Below are 19,933 nucleotides of genomic sequence, written 5' to 3'. Positions count from 1 at the left end.
AGCTGGTGCAGATGGAACAAGCTTGGAGATGTCCTTCCTAAATGTCTGTCATGAGTTTGTTGTGATGTTTCTGTGATGAGCTCTGAAATCTGACTGAAACTCTTCAAATAAACCTCTGCAGATGATCTGTTAGCTGTTTGACAACTACTCTTTCAAGGATGTTTGATATAAAGGAAGGTTGGAGATTGGCCTATAATTAGCTAAGACTGCTGGGTCTAGAGATGCTTTTTGAGTAAAGGTTTAACTACAGCCAGCTTGAAGGCCTGTGGTACATAGCTGATTATTAGAGATAGGTTGATCATATTTAAGATCGAAGAATTAATTAATGGCAGGACTTCTTTGAGCAGTTTTGTAGGAATGGGGTCTAAAAGACACGTTGATGGTTTGGAGGAAGTAATTATTGAAGTTAACTCATGTTCTGGCTTTTCAGGCTAAATGATGATCCTCTAAATTTGTGAGATGCCATTTCCTCTCCAGCTTACGAGTCATCTGCTTTAGGGTACGTGTTTGAAAAAGGCCTGTGTGGGAGAGGTTTACACAAATGTCCCTTTATGAAAACTAACCACAGATTTCAGCTTCATCAAATATGCAGAAGTACCAAAAGAGAACTAAACAAACTCTGCTGGGTTGTGGTGACAACTGACGTAAATTCAAACAATGTTCCATTTTCATACAAAGTTCTTTCTGTTGACTTTAATTTATCAATGAAATCTGTTTTCTGTTGATTTTATAGAGCAGCAGGTAATAGGAAGAGTTTGATGCTCTATAAAAAAGCTCTCCATAAAACTAGAACATCTTATTATAAATCACTGATCACAAAAAAATAATTATCCCAGGTTTCTCTTCAGCTCTGTAGCCAGGCCGACAAAGAGCCAGAGCTCTGTGGAGTTAAGCATGACTTCATGAACTTCTTCACAAATAAAATCTGCTCGAGAACATTGACAACATTCCCCTGGATGGGTGGAGCAGCAGGTTTAGGGTGTGGTTTCAGGGACGCTAGGTGTCAGCGCCAGTGAGCATCACCTAGTCATGCCGAAGGAGAGAGCAGTGGATCGGATCAGCTGACGGAGATGCTGAAAAGTACAAGCAGACGAGAATAAAGTGTCGTTTGCAGCAGTTATATCTGGGTCGTCCTGGATTGTTGGGACCTTCTCCTCAGTATTGTTAAAACATTGTGAAATGTACTAGTACTATAGCAGCTGTAGAATATGTAATGTTGTTTCATCCATCCACAACATAAATTCATATATTATTTAAGTAATATATGAATTTATGTATTCTATTATCACATATGTCCAAATGGTAATTATTTAACGTTGAAACCACCTTACCATGATGGAGGGGACCAGTATGACCTGCTTGGGTAAGTAGCACCCACCCATGTGATCAGGAGAGATGAGCCCACCCTCCCGTAGGCCCACCACCCACAGGGGCAGTCTGGTGCAATGTGTGCTCAAGGATGGAGGCGTGGCCGTTTGATCCCCAGCTATCAAGGCCAACTATGAGACGTGGATGTGTCACTAGGGCTGGGTACTCTCACTGATTTCTAGGATCGATTCGATCCACGATTCGATTTGAATCGGGGAAATTTAGCCTCAGACAGTCAGAAATTTATAATTCAGATCATGCATCACACAAGCTGCATGTCTTTGGACAGTGGGAGGAAGCCGGAGTACCCGGAGACAACCCTGCCTCTCGCCCTATGACAGCTGGGATAGGCTCCAGCGCCCCCCGCGACCCTGAAAAGGATATAGCGGAAGCGAATGGATGGATGGATGGAAGATCATGCATCAGTACATTTCCATATTTTTATGTCTATAAAAAGGAAGCTGACACTTGTGAGACTTTATCAAAGGTGTGAGCGTCACAGCAGAGGCCTTTGTGTCAAAGTAGCTGAAGATAAAACAGAAAAACATGAAGCAGATTTTCCTGTTCTGGGATTTTATAAAAATATTCTGCAGTCGATCAAAAACGAAAGAAAACCATTAATGAACTTGTGAACATTACCTGATGCTGCTGAAGTGAAACAGAGCAAAGTTATATTAGAGACACAGCGTTTTGCAATTTTGCATAATTTAAAGTTTAAATTTGTTCAGTATTGAACGGCAGAAATGAGGATTTCTCTTCGGAAGTAAGTAAAAGGAAAAAACAGCGGCCGACAGCCTGTAAACAACGGCAGACTTGTGCGTAACAAGCAAGCGAATAATGAAGAAAACAGATTTTTAGACGGGAAACAGAGAGAGAGAGCTGTGCAGGAAGTGAGATTTTATCCTGGTGGAAGCAAAACAGCAAAAGTCAGAGTGAATCATGACGATGTTTGTGTGAAGCGTAGTTTGGATCAATGTTGTTTGGAGAGAGATCAAACTAACAGCTTCAGAATCAGCACAAAAAGGGCGTGAACACAAAGCTCGACCCGCCGACAGAGTCGGCGAGCTGTCGGCTTTCAGCCCCGACCGTGTCCGTGCCGTCGCTGAGAAAGTCACAGCTCACTGATCCTGATGCGTCGGCGGGTCGAGCTTTGTGTTCACGTCTCTGTGCAGAAGCCTGTTCCTGCTCTGTTACTGTTTTCATCTTTGGTGGTTGTTGAAGTTTTGTGAGGTTTAACCTGAGATTCTGGCGTTTCGGGAAAAATAAATTTATATTTAAAAATCGATTCAGGATTTTAATGAATCGATATCATGTAATCCAAGCTTTAATCGATAAATCGATTATCAAAACCCAGCCCTATGTGTCACCTCCATGGTGGAGAAAGAGCCTGAGTGCCTGAGGTGGAGAGATGGAAGCTAGATACCCCAGCGCCCCAGTGCATGCTGGGCCCCAGCACCAGTTCTCTGGACAGGGCCTGGACTCTTCCAGTCTACAGATGCCGTCCATGAGAGACAGTAAGCTGGGGTGGTATCCTTGTATCCCCTCGGCTTGATAAGGAGGACTCGAATGTGTCCCATCTGGTAACTCAGTGGTCCTACTAGAAAACCTCAACACTCACATGGGCAATGACAGCGACACCTGGAGGCGCTTGGTGGGAATGACCTTCCTGACCTGAACCCCAGTGTGTTTAGTTATTGGACTTCTGTGGAAATCACAGTTTGTCTGTAATGAACTTCGTGTTCTGTGAGTTTGCTGTGAGTGCATGCAGCTCCAGCACACCATGGTGTGAGTCAGATCTGCAGCTGCATATTCAGGTAGAGAAGAGCTGAACTGTGAACTGATCACCAGCTGGTGGCAGGTAAGATGTTTGACGCACCGAAACATGTTGTGAAGGCGTGCTGGGAATGTCTGGCAGTACGGGTAAAGAAGTGCAGAATATCTTCAGGTAAAGGTTCCTGCACCTGCAGCTGACAAACATGTCACCATCATCCTGGTCCTACTCACCTTTCTCTGTGTGCTTGTGTTAACCACGCCTCTGTTTGCAGGGTCTCTCCAGGATTCCCGCCCTTCGTTCCAGCACACCTGGAGTTTATAAGCACACCTGTGCTCCATCTTCTGAATCCACTGCCTCTGCTGGTAGTCTTTCATTGGTTGTTGAATTGACAGCATTAGTGTAGCTGACCTTTGGCTTAGTTTGTGCTCGTGGCTGGAGCTCACCTTCTTTCTCCATCTGTGCAGGAGCATCTGTATGTTCTGGGAGAAAGTTTGTGAATGGATCTGCTGTGGAAGGACCTCGTTTACCTGACTGTATGTGGACCTGAACTAAACAAACAGTGGAGCACATTGTGCCAAACGAGGATTGTTGCCTCAAGTTATATTTGCATGATTTGTCTTGTAAATAAACAGTTAAATTCTTATTCCACGAGTCCTGGATTTAAGGCCACCCTCATCTGTGACTAAATGATGCAACAAACGTCACCATTTTCCTGCTGGAGCTCCGACTTCTAAATGCAGAAGTTATAAAAGCAAAATACTTTTTCTTTATTTTAAAATATGGAGCAACTAGTATTTTATTTTCTAATCTTTGACTGCAGGTGTCGGTCTTGTTGCGCTGCAGTAAAAACCACAGGTGTTCAGTGTAACTCAGCAGCTGAAACACAGAGCAGGTGACAAGCAAAAGAGAATATTTGAGCAGGTAAGTTACCTGAACCTGAAGAACAGGCCCTCTACAGAGGGACGACTGTACTAGATGGCGCTGCTGTTTGTGTCTGACTATGTTCAGAGCAGAGAAGCTGCAGACTACACACAGTAACAGTTGATGATTCTCTTCCCTTAACCGGACAGATCAGTGTGACGTTAAATGGATTCACTGGTTCTTCAGAGAACCTGTTTTCTCTCTCTGATGGGTTTATTTTGATCCTCCACCTACAGGAGCTTCTTGTGTGGTTTTCCATCGCTGGCACAGTTTGTGCTGATGATGATGCCCAGAGAGGTTCGATTCTGCAGCTGAGGAACTGTGGGTTCCCCGTGGGCATTAACACAAAGCTCTGATCATGTTTCCATAAAAGCAGCAATGATTCCGTTTTCAGCCCAAACACAAACATGAAACACGTTTTAAAGCGGAGCTTCTGACACTGAACATGCTGTTGATGCTTTCTATGCTTAATATTAAACTGAGATCATGATCTTTGTGTTGAATGAATGTTTTTCATAAAGCAATAATTGATCAGCATATTCAGTTTGTCTTACCTGGTAATACCAGGGTCAGTATGTTGATTTCAATCAGTCTCCACTCCTGAGTTACACCAACGGTCAGAATCCTCACAGGAGGATCAATCTCCCACAACTGATCACAGAAACAGCTTTAGTGAAGCTTACAAATGATCTGCTCCCTGCCTCTGACACTGGACTCATCTCTTCCTGCTTCTTAACTCAGATCAAACTGAGGTTATTGAACTCTGTCCCTAAAAGATCTTAGAAATGTGGCATCTGTGTTTTATTTGAGTAGATTGTTTTTTACTGCTTTTCCTTCCTACATATATAAACAAATATCTGCACTTTGTACGGCTCAGATTTTCAGAACAGACTCGTCACTGTTGGTTTAATGGACTTGGGCCGGTTCATTATTCGACACTGTGAGCTTCCAAACATCAAACCGATCTGAGCATAAATAGAAACACGTGAAGGCAAATCCTGTTCGATTATTAATCACCAGCAGGTGTTGCAGAACTGTGACACAGTGGGAGGTGACACAGCACCAGAACAAGTGCAGGTTGTGTTTGTGGAGCGTCTAACTAGCCCTACAGAAGAGGAGCGAGCATAAAGGGAGCATTGCTGCTGCATTTCATCTGAAATGCAACGTTTCTATGAACTCAAACATCAGCAAACAAACAAACTGTGTGTGTGCAGTTTGTCTCATAGTGTGTTGCAGCTAAAGCTCCAGCTGCAGGCTGTGGTGATGCGCGCACACACACAGACACACACAGACACACACAGTAACAGGGCAGCCCTTAGCGGCTGGAAACACAGTGAGACAGACCAAGGCAAGTGTAGTGGAACAAAGTATTTATTTGCTATACGGCTCTCCTTAAAACAATTAATTTGTCGAGCTTCTTCACAGCACAAAAATCCCCTAATGACAACTGGCAGCCTTAAATATGTTCAGCTGTCACAGACTTAACCATTATTCCACTCTCAGGTAAATTCTTAAATCCCAACCTTCCACCACAGTATACAATATATCAATAAGAATAAATAAATACATAAATACATTTTCACATTTACATATTAATAAATACTTCACACTTTAATGTTACACCAAACCCAATATTATAAAAACCCAGAAACCCAAGCACAAAAAGATTCACCACTCTCTCTTTACCCATGGTCTCTCCCGGAACCTTTAAATGGTGTCTGGACCCCCGGGGAAACATTTGCCCAAACACCTTGAAGAGGACACAGGCAAGAAAGGTGAGTAATCATTAACTTACAAACACTTATTTGCAACACTTTTATCCCTAGATTTCACACACACATTTGTATTAGTTTTCCTTACTGGTAAACCTTAATCACAATCTCAATCACCATTCTTCTCTCCTGACAGACAACCACCACATTCCTTGATGAGGAGCAGCTGTGCAGGATCTGAAACAAGGCCACCAACTGATTTTAAAATTCCCAATAAATAGTCAATAAATATTTAAACTTCTTGTGTGCAAATCCATGCTTAAAGTGCAATGCTCATAAAGTGCTTGATAAGGTGCTTTTAATAAAGTGAAAGGTGTGCTCTAAAGTGCTATACAGACAATACAATATAAATAAATGCAGTAAGGGAGTCCTCTTCCTTACACAAACAGACACACACAGACACACACACACACACACACACAGACACACAGACACACACACACACAGACACACACACACACAAACACACACAGACACACAGACACACACACAGACACACACACACACACACAGACACACAGACACACACACACACAGACACACACAGACACACACACACACAAACACACACAGACACACAGACACACACACAGACACACACACACACACACAGACACACAGACACACACAGACACACTGAGAGTAACAGACCCGGGGGAGAAACTCACACTCCAGGAATAAAACTCTGAGCTGCGTCTGACAGTGAACATTAGTGTGTGAACTGTGCAGCTCTGTGCATTCAGGTGGAAGCATGACATCTACTGTGATACTCGGAGCGCTTGTGGGCAACCAGCAAATATGATGTGGAGGAAATGAACGGGGGCAGTGACTCTGAGGTCTGAGTTCAACATCAGTAACCAGTTAAAGCCAGAAACAGTCAGTGCAGCGCCGTCATGACACCGAAGTTCTAATAACCCACATTGTTCCACCAGGAAGCGAAACGTCAGCGTCATTTATCTGCGTGCTGGTGTTTTGTGTTCTTAGGTTGATCCTGCTGGTTAGTCTTGTTTGTTTTGTCTTTCTAAGAGAAATCTGGCCTTTGTGCTTGGACATGTCCCAAACCAGGACTAATATTTATTTATTTTTGGAACAGCGCACTTAAAGAAAACTGGTGTCATCCCTGCAGGGGCGATATTTGTGTCAATGATGTATTATTATTATTATTATTATCATTATTATTATTATTATTATTATTACTCAGCAACAAAAGAAATGTTAACTGAGATCAATCTGACAAACGTTGTCTCCACTGATGGGTCAAAGGAGCAGTTACTCGACTAAAAGAGGACAACCCGGACCTGCTATCACATCACTGTGTTATCTGTTCTATGCTCCTCACTCTGAGGGATACAGAGAGGCCATGAATACCGTCGCTCAACTTAACTTTCTCTGCTTCTTCATCTCATCAGCATCACCTGCTTCGTATTTTAGCACAGGTGAGCGACTTACTCCTACACAGCAATGTCAGGTAACTAAGTGCTGGGGCTACGTCCAGTGGTGGTCAAGTTACATGAAAAAAGTAATTAGTTGGTAATTACTGATTACTTCTCCAAAAAAAGTAATCCCATTAATTTACTGATTACTTATTTTTCAAAAGTAATTAGTTACTTAGTTACTTTTTAAAACCATGGTACACGACCTGAATATGTAATAAAGCAATAAACCTTTCAGCCCAAATCTATTTTATGCATAATCCATCATATAAAACTGAATCAAGCAGGAAGAAAGCACGATCACACTGCTGTCGGGAACTCCACAGCGTATCCTTTACTGCACCTTCGCTCATCAACCATACAAGGTCCGGTTCAACGACTGCTGCTTATCAAACACGGCGCAGTGTTCACACAACCCGTAAGGTTGCAGAAGTTTACTAAAGAGGTAAAACATGTAAAGCCCACAAAGTCACGAGGCCATCTGCTCCTGCAGTTTCTGGAGGATCAGACGAACATTGTTGCTGACATCACACCTCAGTGATTTCCATTTGTGATTATCATGAAAGAACAGCTCTGTGTGTGATAACAGCTGTTCAGAGAAAACTTGACATTTTAAAACAGCATCTTCAGCAGGACGGTGCACGTTTCCCCTCAGGGAAAGAAATCCAGGGTGCTAACATCACCTCACATGCTGCATTTGCACAAAAACTGAGGGAAAACTTTAAGGATCACTTTGATGGCTTCGCTTTGGAAGCTCAGCTCCACCTTTTCATGAAGAATCCCTTTCTGTTGAAGAATATCCCTGCATTCTTACAGGAATGCCTGTAAATGGGTGGATGTAGGTTCTCTGCAAATGGGACTTGTGTATTTCCAAGCTGATATACAGGAGCAATGTGCAGCGTCTGATCCTGCTGCCTTCTGGATGCAGACTGTGCCAAAGACTACGTTTCCAGGACTTACCAAAGTTGCTGTTGCCTTAACCATGTTTTGATCCACATGCAGTCGTGAATCAGTCTTCTCAACTGTTAGCATGATTAAAAACAACTGAGTAATGAACATTTGCATACATGCTTACGAGCTGCATGGACCCTGTTTCACCCAGACTTGACTGACCTCAGTGAGAGGCAGCACTGTGCTTTAAGTTACACTGTGATGAGTTTGTCAAACCTTTTTTCTGCACTTCTTCATTTTCCTGAATGTTGAGGATTTTGTTAGGAGACTCTGTTGCACCATAATGTTCGTTTTTATAGATGTTGCAAAGATTATTGGATAATTTCAGTGTTAAACAGTTTTTGTTTAATATCGGTGGTTGAACTGCACTTTTCTATTCAGCAGGTGATTTAATGGGCAATGAACAAAGAATAATTGATCCATAGTTACAAGAAAAAATCTGTTAAATGTCGAACTGACTTTTACACTAAAGTGCAAAACTCTGAGCTGTTTGTCTGGAGTCTGCAGCTTCTCTGTGTTAGGTGCGGCTGTGTGCAGACAGGAAAAGGACCCAAGGTGCAGACTCCAGAGACAGATGTAAACTCAAAAACCGTTTTAATGTTAAACTCAAATATAACATAACTGGAAACGATCAAAAAAAATAAATAAACTAATACCGGAGGACAGACAGAACACACAGCTTGGTAAACGGTAGATCACAACACAAACACAGAGAAACACTGGGCTTAAATACACAGAGGGAGCAATCAGGGAATGGGTAACAGGAGGGAAACACAGCTGGGGCAAATCAGGCCTAACGAGACAAGAGGAAGCAAAACCAGACACATTAACATCAGACATGGACTTTCAAAGTAAAACAGGAAACACATAACACAGACTGAACAAAGACACAGACTCATAAGCAGGCACTACAAAGGGAACAGAGACGTGGGAACAGGGCAGACACAAACACTGACTGAACACGGGGATATAGGAACTTAAGATACACATAGACGCGAACTAGACAAGGGGATGCAGGTGATAGGGGAGACAGAGCAACTAAAGAAGACAGAGACCTAAGCCATAAGACAGAACTTAAAGAAACCAAAAACTAGACAGTATAAATAATATCGTAAACTCAAAAACCCTGGGTCGACGACCCAGGCATCCTAACACTCTGCTGCTCTCGTCTAAAACAGCAGCAGCGCCGCCACAGCGCCATCTAGTGGTGGTTTCACCAAAATTAAGTGTCACGTCTTTGCTGTTCTTCGGGTTCAGGGGATCAAACCTGTAAAAGTCCTGTTTCACGATCACCTGGTTTGTTTTTCATCTTTATGGTTAATAGTTATCATAGTTTTTGCTGCACTACATCACAACGTTTCCAAAGATGAGCTTCAGAGAGTCCGCGACAGAAGTTTGTTGATATTATATTTAGAACAATTTCAGCACATTTACTAAGTAAAGTTTTTATAAAGTATTTTTACACTTTGACATAACAAAGCACCGTGCAAAGAAATAAAAGCTCAGAATAATCACAGCAAACGATCATATATGAAAATGCAATTGATCGCAATACAAACTGAGCTTAAACACACAAGACAAGAATGAAAGAACAGAAGGTAAAAAGAAAGAAAGTTATAATCAGTAAGAATTTCAACAGGAAGTCTCGTTAAACAGAAACATTTTCAAGTCCACAGCTTTGGTGCCTGAAACACTCTGAACGCCACAGGCCGTGGAAGCGCAGGCGTGGACGTCAGGCACATTTTATGTTCTGCTCTAACTGTGCTGCTGCTTTTGTTCTCATCGTGCATTCGTCTTAATACATTCTCATAAAACAGAAAGTTTCATTGCATTCAGAATAAAGCGTTATCATTTCAGCACCACGGACAGCGCATCAGCTCCACGCTCTGTGACCACATCAGTCACTCACAGCTTTGACCTCACTGTTAAGCTGAATCACAACCTCCAGCTTTCTTGTTCAGAGCCACGTGAAAGCTGATGTATTTGATTGCAGAGTGAAATATTCTGCTGGGCTTTTTTACACTGTAATCCATGTAGTGCTTTACATAAGCACGAGAATGTTTAAATGAATATATATTTAGGAGAGTATAAAATATTAGCCAGATAAGGGTGGAGTGCCCACTCCGGGTCGGGGATGAGTTCCTGCCCCAAGTGGAGGAGTTCAAGTATCTCGGGGTCTTGTTCGCGAGTGATGGGAGAAGGGAGCCGGAGATCGACAGACGGATTGGGGCTGCAGCTGCAGTAATGCAGACGCTGCACCGGTCCGTCGTGGTGAAGAGGGAGCTGAGTGTAAAAGCGAAGCTCTCAATTTACCGGTCGACCTAGTGTGCAGGAGTTCACCTGATTCGTGATTTCACTCCTTTTGTGTTAAAATATACGTGTGTGGTTAATTATGATTATAAGACTGAAGTTAACCCGCTCGCATTTAAAGCCAGTCATCCACGAGTCTGTCAGTGTCTGTGTTTCTGTCACTCCAGCTGACAAACACCAGCATGTATTCTGGGGTCACTGAAAGGCCAATTATTTTCTTAATCGAGGAACAGAGTGTCAGGAAATTCCTAATTTTCAAAGTAAAGGTTCTGTTACAGGGGGGAAAGGTAACTAAAGGAAATGGTCAGGATCCTTCAACATTACACTTTTGCAAAACAACAGCCTTCGATTATCTGTTGGACGTTATCGATGAGCTAAAGCTGTGAAACTGTTGTCTCCCTTCAGCTTATTAGCACGATGATTTACTCTCCTAATAAACTCAACTGTAGAAACAACAGCAGAAGTGTCCTACGTGTGGAGAAATGTGCATCACAGGGTTAACAGAGAGTACAACAGGACACACTGACAGGGACGAAGGGAACTCAGGTCTGTGTAAACAGTGGGAACTAACTGGGGATAGGAAATAGACAGGGAACAGCACGCAGGTGAAGACGGTCGGACACACAGGAAGTCAAACTAAAGGTTAAACCTGCTGTCTGGAACAGGCACGCCCTTAAAAAGCACAGATGCAGTGCTGGGCTCCCTGAGGCCTCGGACTTACTGTGGAGAGGTTATTCTGCTCTGAGCCAGCAGCGCCGTCCAGTGGTGACCGACGGAAACGCGCTACTCTGACGTCTTACCTGTTCCTCAGGTTCCGGTACATACCTGTAAAATATCACCTTTTGCTTGTCACCTGTTGCTGTGTCAAACTACAAACATGTAGATCTTACTACAGTACAACAACACTGAAACTCACAGCTCAGCTTTAAGCCAAACATGATATAAGCGTGACCTAAACGTTAAAATAAAATAAAATAAAATAAAATAAAATAAAATAAAATAAAATAAAATAAAATAAAATAAAATAAAATAAAATAAAATAAAATAAAGGGGAGACGCTCACGTTTCAGAACCACCGCCTGCCTGCAGAAAAATCCTGCTAAAGCTTTGCATCATCCATCAGCTGCACATCCAGATACTTTAAATACTTTGAGTGCTTTTACCTGAATACATTTACTTTACTAAAGTCAGACCCGCAGAACTCTGTTTGTTGTTTTTCTTTAGATTTTTATTACCCACTTTGTTTCGTTTCTGTTGTACAAGTTACGTTTTATTTTCTATTTATTTATTTGTCGCATTTTCAAGCGTGTTAGTAAAAGTTTACAAACAGTAGATGGCGGTAGAGAGAAAAAGAAGCTCTTAATCGTCTCACTGAAGAAGAACTCGGATACCCATAATCCTCTTCTTCTTCCGTTTCCAACCATTCGAGTCCTAAGATGGCGGACCGGCGGCGAAGGAGGAGGCGCGCGTCCCAGGACAGCGAGGATGACGACGAGTCCGGGTCGGGTTCGGACAGCGGGAGGTCCGGGTCCCCGTCCTCGAAGCCCCGGGGACGGGAGCCCGACCCGGCGGAGCCGGCCGCGAGCCGGGTCCCGGCGAAGAGCGACGTGGAGTCCGAGTGTGTGAGTACCAGCTAGCGGCTAATGTTAGCTCCCAGGGCTCGCCCGGTCCCGGGCGGGAGATCAGAGCCGAGCTTTCCGGCGTTAGAGCATTTATTCCGGGCCAGAGACCCGCTCCGGGCCCGGGTCACTGTGGGAAATGAACCCTGGATAAAACAGCAGGTGACGTGTTCGAGTCCCACAGACAGCTCGGTGTTTGTTCGGCGTTAGCTCGAAGGAAACGGGTAACGGCTCCGTCTGACGGTTCTGGTCCATGACCTCGGGCAGCCTGGCGGTTCGGGCTGGAACAGACAGAGTAGCTCGCTTTAGCGCTTGTGTCCGAACCGGAAAGGCTCAAACTAACACGGACACCAAACGTGACACAACACCAAGGTGTGAGAGTGATGTCCGGGACCCCCGGGCTGGCTGCATCACGCACCTCCGCGTGACCCGAGGTCTGAGAGAGGCTCTGGGCTGAGCCTCCATTTTGTGGCCGTGGGTCTGTCTGAGATCATCCCGGGCCCCTGTGGTGGTGTTTGGCTGCCGTTTTTGGTCCCCGCAGCGAGGGGAAACATGACCGATTCAGTCCGAGCGCAGTGCAGCCTGAGGCGGGTTTACTGGCTCCAGGATGTTTACATGACAACAAACAGCAGATTAGTAAGAACCAATCAGCAGCAGGCTTGTTGATGAGTGTGCTGAAGTGAAATGTGAGTCCTGCCTGTGATTTCAGACCTTTGCTGTGTTTAAGCGCTGTTACTTTGGTTCCCAGTTTCCGGGCTTCTGCTTCATCTGATCTCTGCTCTCCTTCGGGTCGCCACGGCAGCTCTGCCTCCACCTCCTCCTTTCCCAGCATCCTCCTCTGTCACTCCACCCCTCTGCATGTCCTCCTTAACTACATCCATGAACCTCGTCTCCTCCTGCCTGGCAGCTCCATTTTCATCATCCGCCCTCCCTCCTCTGCACATGCTCAGACGCTCTCTGACTCCGAGCTGTCGCTCATTTCTGACGCTCAGTTGCCTTCTACAAATCAAACATCACAGCAGGTCTCACCACCTTCTCATAAACCTTCCTCTTCACTCTGGTAAATCCTGTTTTTTATCCGGATGCACAGACACAAAGTGAATCTGGCTGTTGGCGTGAGATCAGACCGAGCGCCGGTTTGAAGAGACTGACTCTGTGAGACGTTTGATCTTTGAGCTGCGTTCAGACTCTGCTGAAGTAATCCGAGCTGTGCTGTTGGTGGTCTGTACGGCTGAATAACGTGCCCGGCGCTCTGTGACGCACTCGCAGCAGAGCTCTGACACAAAGCCGCGTCTGATCCTCGGCGCTTTGGAGCTTAACGTTGGTTTTCTTGTTTGTCGTTGCAGGAGAGTGAAGACGGCGTTGGAGAAGGTAAGCTGCTTCTTTGCACCACTCTGAAGTCACAATCTGGGAAATCAGGCCGCTGTCGGGTGATTTCACTCCTCTTTGTTTTTCAGCCGTCCTCTCAGATTACGACAGCGCCGACCCCGAGGACAACGGCTCGCATTCAGAGGTACGACCGCCGACTCGCCGCTTCCTCTCGGCTGTGACGTCACGTTTTAGCCTCTTTAGGGAGTGTTTCTCCTAAAACTGTGTCCTCCTCAGGGAGTGGAGGAGGAAGAGGAAGCAGAGCAGTACAGCGACGAGGAAGCTCCAGCAGCAGCCAGCGAGCCCCAGCCCCCCACTACAGACGGGCCTGTGGAGGGAGCGCAGGGAGAGGAGGAGGAGGGCGGAGAAGCTGAGGAGGAAGAAGAGGCTGGAGGGCGGAGCAAAGAGGAGAGCAAAGCAGAGGAGAAGGGAAACCTAGCAGGAGAGCGACAGAGCGGAGACGGACAGGTGAGACAGGAACAGGAAGTGAGCCTCTGCTCAGGCAGAAGGGTAACAAGAGCGAGGGGAGGGATTAAAGACGGTACCTGCTGCCATCTGATTGGTCTGATCTGAACTTTCATACAGGAGTCGACGGACGACCCGGAGACGAAGGCGGGGGACAAACCGGGGCAGCAGCTGGACGACGACGAGGACAGGAAGAACCCGGCGTACATCCCGAGGAAGGGTCTGTTCTTCGAACACGACGTCAGAGGGCACGCTCAGGAGGAGGAGAGGTAATAGCTACGTGCTGCACGCTGACAAACTGAAGCGCTGAGAGTTTAGGGAGGAGTTAGACGGGCTGGAACGCTCCGCCCACAGATTTGCGTCACTGCTTGCACGGGTCAGTCGTAACTCTGCGCAGGTTAGGGCTCGTTTTTAAAGCCTCTCTGCTGTTACCTCATCGATGTGATGTCATTTATGTCCTCTCCGTCTGTCTTCAGGCCGAAAGGCAGAAACAGGAAGTTGTGGAAAGACGAGGGCCGCTGGGAGCACGACAAGTTCAGGGAGGAGGAGCAGGCGCCCAAGAGCCGCGAGGAGCTGATCGCAATCTATGGTTACGACATCCGAAACGGCGGCGGCCCCGGAGACCGAGGGTACAGACAGCGGAGGCCCAGGTGAGCGGCGTGTCGGCTGAACGTTGAACGTCTCCAGAGCTGCGAGCTTTGGGACGTCCGCGGGTCACTTTGAGTGAGGTCATCACACTTCCTGTAACGAGCGTAGCCGCTGTTGGTTTGATGTTTCACCTCCGTCTCTGTCTCCTGCAGACCGACTTTGTCTCCCAGCAGAGACAAACGGTGGCGAGATGGAGGCGGCGAGCGGCCCGTCCGGTCCTGGCAGAACAGGGGAGGAGGTCTGAACCGAGGAGGAGCTCCTCCACCTTCATCTGTCCACCCCTCCTCTTCGTCGCCATCCTCTGCACAGCGAAGCGGCGTCCCCTCCAGACCGCCTCCCTCCCGTAGCAGACCACCCCAGAGTAACCTGCACCCCCCACCTTCGTCTCACTACAGGAACAATGAATCAAACGCACCCCTGGTGCACCACCGAGAGCGGCCGGGTCCTCGGGCTGAGGCGGAGCCTACAGGGGAAAGGGGAGGTGTCAGAGGAGGGCGAGGAGGAAGGGCGCCCTCTGTGGTCATTGAGGACATTACAGTCAGTCAGGGAGGGGCCACGGAGCAGGACTTGAGCGTTGGCGCCGTAACGCCGGCAGCGTCGCCACAGCCGGGCGGTTACCAGTCCACATCGCCGAGACGCCAGCAGGAGCAGCGAGGCGGCACGGACAGATCTGCATCAGGATTGGCCGCTTCCTCTTCCGGCTCCGACCCCTCCCTTCAGTCGGCAGCAGCGACCAATCGGGAAGCTTCCCCTCCCGCCGAGCGGCCAGTGGAGCGCAAGTCTTACTCGCTGGCTCGCAGGACTCGCTCGCGTCCCGCAGACCTGGGCAGTAAACAGGCGTCTGTGGAGGAGTCCGTTGCCGGGGGCAACACCTCTTCTCCCAGCAACGTGGGGGGAAAGAGCTGGTCGGGTGGAGGCGACGCGCCGAGCCAGGCGGGAGGAGGTGTGACGGAGCTGGACCAGGACGTGGCTCGACTCAATCTGGCCAGGCAGAGCTGGAGCCCGACCTCGTACGTGCGGTCTGAGATGAGAGGTGAGCGCTTTTACACCGTCACCTCACAGGTGGCGCTCACGAGTCAGGTGGTTCATGCTAAATGTTGACTGAACAGCTTCACCTGAGGCGGCGCCAAAACAAATATCTACAGCAGTCTTACACCTCAGTGATCTCTGGTCCCTGTGAGGCTGAAACACCTGCAGCTTCCTGATGTCTCACATTCTTCTTCTCTCTGTAGATGTTTGGCTTTTTCTAACTTTGTCATTGTTCTGAATTCTCATGCAGACTAAATCTTACGTGTTCCATAAGTGTCAACATTTGAATGTTGTTGATGATGAATGTGGCTCCATGTTGGGCCCTGTTATTTGGCGCCCCCTGAGCGCGTGTGGTTGTCTGTCGTTAAACCAGTCTCTCTGACCGCAGGCCTTCCTAACCCCCTGCACATGCCCAGCGGCCCGCCGCAGTTCTCCAGCATCGAGGAGATGGGTGTCGGCAACAACCGGGCCAAACGCTACTCCTCCCAGCGACAGAGAGCCGTGCCCGAGCCGGCGCCGCCCATGCACCTGGGAGTGATGGAGGGACACTACTATGAGCCCAGTAAGCCTAAGATCACGTGACCAGCACCACATGGCTACGTCACATCAGTTTCCAGCTGTTGTGAAACACCGCAGCGTCCTTTTATGAAAACGAGCTGCTGGAGAAGAAAACGTCGCCTCGCTGTGATTAACCTGCTGTCATTTTCTGTCTCAGTGTCGTACCAGGGACCAATCTATGCCCACGGGGATAGCCCCGCCCCCATGCCGCCACAGGGCATGCTGGTGCAGCCTGAGATGCACATCCCGCATCCCGGTAGGTGGAGTTTGCAAATAGCAAAGAGAAATGAAACATGCATGAAAGAGTTCGGGTCTTAGGAGGTCAATGGATGTTGTCACGCAGTGACCTCATGTCTTCGTCTCTGTTAAGGTCTCCATCCCCACCAATCAGGAGGCCCCATCGCTAACCCCGCCCTATACGGAGGCCCACCAGTGTCTCTTTCACCAGGGCAACCACAGCAACTGCTGCCACCGCCTTTCTACCCTCCACCGGGGGTCATGACCTTCCCCTACCCCACCATGTACCCAAACCCACAGGTACTGATGTCAGTTTAAAAGGTGGCGTGGAATTCACTCTGATTGGCTGTCTTCCTGTCTTTGAGCCTCAGTTTGTGGCCAGTGTCGTGTTCTGTGCAGGAACAATAGAGTGAAAGTTTGATCCAGGAGCTCTCTGATTGGTTGCAGGGTCAGACCCAGGTGACCTACGGAGGCGTGACGTACTACGACACGGTGCAGCAGCAGGCCCAGCCCAAGCCTTCGCCCCCCCGCCGCACATCCCAGCCCGTCACCGTCAAGCCCCCCCCTCCAGAGGTGCCCTTTGCCTCAGAGTGACTCTGCCCCTCACCCCTCCCTGCCACTCCATCTCAGCCTCGCTCTGGTCCAAAAACTGTAGGTGAGTAACACCTGAGGGGGGAGTAGTGGGTGTTTTTAGGAGGCTAATGCGAACGAGGAACGCCGCCCCCTACAGGTGGGCGCAGGAAGTGCACAGGTCATTCTTTGTAGGCTCAGGCTACGTCCACACGTAAACAGCGTTTTGGGTTCACGTGTTGACGAGGAAAACGTAGGGTTAGCCGCACATCGTCAAACATGTGCACCACTGATTCAGGTCAAATTTACAGACTTCTGATTGGCCAACGTGTTGACACGGTTTGCATTATATCGCCACCGGCTGCTGTGGCGTGTTCTTCACAGCGTTTGACTTCGTTTTTTGTGTTTAGATGTGGACGCAGATCCTTTTTTTTTTTTCCCCCAACTGTACGTGTGGACGTAGCCTCAGTAAGAACTGTGACGGAGGAGAAACGAGCGAAACGATGCGCAGGCACAGAACTGATCCAGGACTCGTTATCAAAGTTTCATGCTTTAAACTAATCAAGTCGTTTAAACAAAAACAAACATGATTCTTGTTTCTTTGATGTTCGTGTGTCCCTCTGTCCGCAGGAGCGAGGTGGGCGGGTCGGTGAGGAGCTGCGGTCCAAAAACATCCACCATGGTAAAGGAGGGAGGGCGGGATGGAGACAGGCTCCGCCCACAGCATCACTGGTGGATTCAGACTTTCTCCCCTTTTTTTTGTTTTGTTTAGCCCGTGTAGCAGTCGGGCGGGTCGGCGGTTCGATGCTGTATCTTTGAGCAAAATGGGACTGACGAGTTGACGAGGAGTCGACCTCGGCGCTGTCGGTGCTCTCAGAGTATTTTTATTTGTTTTCTGTTGAATCTTGGAAACGGATTTCTGCGTCAGGCGCTCCTCCTGCAGGAGGACGCGTCGTGGTCCATCCGTCGCAGTTACAGAGTTTGAAGACAGCTCGGCTTGTTTTGGCTTCTGCTCAGTGCTCATTCCTCTAACTTTAACGTGTAATCAGCAGATAAACATGTAATAAACGGTTAATAACACTTTATAGAGGTGCGGTAACTCACGTGGGCGCTCAGAGGTGCAGGTAGAGCAAAGATCGCTTCCTCCGTGTTCGGACGGCCGTAGTTTAGCGAGACGTCGCGTGTGTTTCAGCGTTCAGTGAAACTGCAGTTCAAGCTTTAAACGAGACTTCAAACCTGGAGGAAACAAAAACAGCTTGAATCAAATCCAGAGCTTCTCTCTGACAGCATCACTGCAGCTAAACGCACTCAAACATTCCTGAATGTTTATAATCCGGATATTTTGCTGTGTTCCATCAGAACAGTCTCACACGTGCGACGCAGACGCGTGAGACTCGTGAATAAACTGAGTTTAGCGACTTGTTTCTGTTTAAACGGATGGTTTTGACATTTCTGAGTGTTTTTGAGCTTCAGGAAAATAATTCCAGCTTCTCGTTTTTCCTTATCGTAAAGATTCAAACTGCAGACCTGTGATGGGGGCGGGGTTTAGGGTCCAGCATTAAAAGAAGAGTTATGTACTTTGTGATAAATGAAGAGAATAATTAGCAGATTAAACATCAGATAGTTTAAGTTGAATTAAGCTGAACTTTCCTTCATCCTTTATGAAGGCCTCGAGTCCTGTAACGGCGCCGCGTCCCTTTAACGTGCGGCTGTCTGCCCTCCTGAGCGTACACGTGTCACTTCCTGTTGCGATGGGGAGTTGGGGCAGGTGGAGGCGGTTCGTGTTGCTGTGCAGGCGTACGTGTAAATAGAAGCTGCAGAGTAGAAACATTCTAATAGGCTTAGAGGAGCTTCGGCAGGGACCTCGAGCGAATCGATGGATGATGGAGAGCGGCCGTGTGGGTTTGGTTTCCTCTGTTCTCACGTCTGTTTTTTTGGGTTTATTATCGTTGTTGTTGGGGGTGCGTGCCGCCTCGTCTCTTTGTTTTCTGCACACAGGAAGCTCGAGCTAAAACTTGATGATGAACGCCAGGCTGTCATGTTTCTGTTTGTTTGCGCTCCGTGTTCTGGGAGCTCATGGTCGGACGTTAGCGTTCCTCCTCTCGTTAAACTCGGGGAGTTGTTTGACTGATGGGTGAGGACAGAAGCGAGTTGCCGTTAGAAACGCCTGCCGTTCAGCCCGTTAGCAGGGTCGTCAGGAGAAAACAGGTTGAATTTAACAGGAACATTAATCGTTCCTGATCCCCGTGCTGATGTTTGATTGGGGGGATTCCTCTGATGGCGGGGCTCGGATTCAGTGGGAGGAAGTCGGGGTTTTGGTGCTTGCATCAGAAACGACACCGCTCTGATCTTCGTTCACCTTCATCGGAGGAGGAAGAGGAGGCCTTCGGCTGTGACGGTAGCTTCAGCTCCAACCGTTAATGTCCACAGATGTTTCAATAAAGTTTAGAGACGTCTCCTGTTCTCTGGGTCTTTCTCTTTGTTTTCTTCTCTCAAATAAATCCTGCAGAGCTGGAGTTGGGCTGACTGCTGTGACCTTTGACCCGAGCCGCCCACACTGCTCACTGTAGCTATGTCCCAATTCATAGGCTGCATCCTTCAGAGAAAGCCTGAAGTGAGCGGCTGTGAAACGGGACGGTCGAACCTTCAGATCAGCGTCACCACTGTCTGGGTGGAGTTTAATAAACTCGCCGTCTGCTCCTTGCTATCTAAAATATAACAGGACACCGGAGGAAACTCGACCGTCTCACACTTCTGTTTATCAGTTTTCTGTTTGACGTTTATTCAGCTGTGTGAAAACTAGAACTTTAATCTCAGCCACACCGATTTACTCACAAACAAATGAAACACTGAAAAAAACAAACAACATTTTTAGGTTGTTTAAGTGACTCATACATCACGTTTAACCTG

At 47.4% G+C, this 19,933-nt stretch overlaps 1 protein-coding gene and 1 long non-coding RNA gene across 2 annotated transcripts; both read left to right on the top strand.

The window, feature by feature from the left end:
• Positions 1 to 5,741: 5,741 nt before the first annotated feature.
• Positions 5,742 to 6,072, top strand: LOC145428466 (uncharacterized). The gene is made up of 2 exons (XR_013908755.1): positions 5,742 to 5,838; positions 5,972 to 6,072. It is a non-coding gene; the product is annotated as an uncharacterized LOC145428466 (long non-coding RNA).
• A 5,669-nt stretch (positions 6,073 to 11,741) lies between these two features.
• On the top strand, positions 11,742 to 19,479 carry casc3 (casc3 exon junction complex subunit). The gene is made up of 12 exons (XM_026163861.2): positions 11,742 to 12,151; positions 13,495 to 13,519; positions 13,606 to 13,661; positions 13,754 to 13,984; positions 14,102 to 14,250; positions 14,458 to 14,631; positions 14,782 to 15,662; positions 16,047 to 16,220; positions 16,374 to 16,472; positions 16,587 to 16,753; positions 16,901 to 17,108; positions 17,654 to 19,479. Exons 1-11 carry the CDS (start codon positions 11,966 to 11,968, stop codon positions 17,045 to 17,047), a joined length of 2,289 nt encoding a protein of 762 aa, XP_026019646.1. The 5' UTR covers positions 11,742 to 11,965; the 3' UTR covers positions 17,048 to 17,108; positions 17,654 to 19,479.
• The last annotated feature ends 454 nt before the right edge of the window (positions 19,480 to 19,933 follow it).

The sequence above is a fragment of the Astatotilapia calliptera genome, chromosome 4 (assembly GCF_964374335.1).
Source record: "Astatotilapia calliptera chromosome 4, fAstCal68.1, whole genome shotgun sequence".
NCBI classification, from domain to species: domain Eukaryota; kingdom Metazoa; phylum Chordata; class Actinopteri; order Cichliformes; family Cichlidae; genus Astatotilapia; species Astatotilapia calliptera.
The sequence above is the reverse complement of the archived record's forward strand: the minus strand, read 5'-3'. Positions and strand labels throughout refer to the sequence as shown.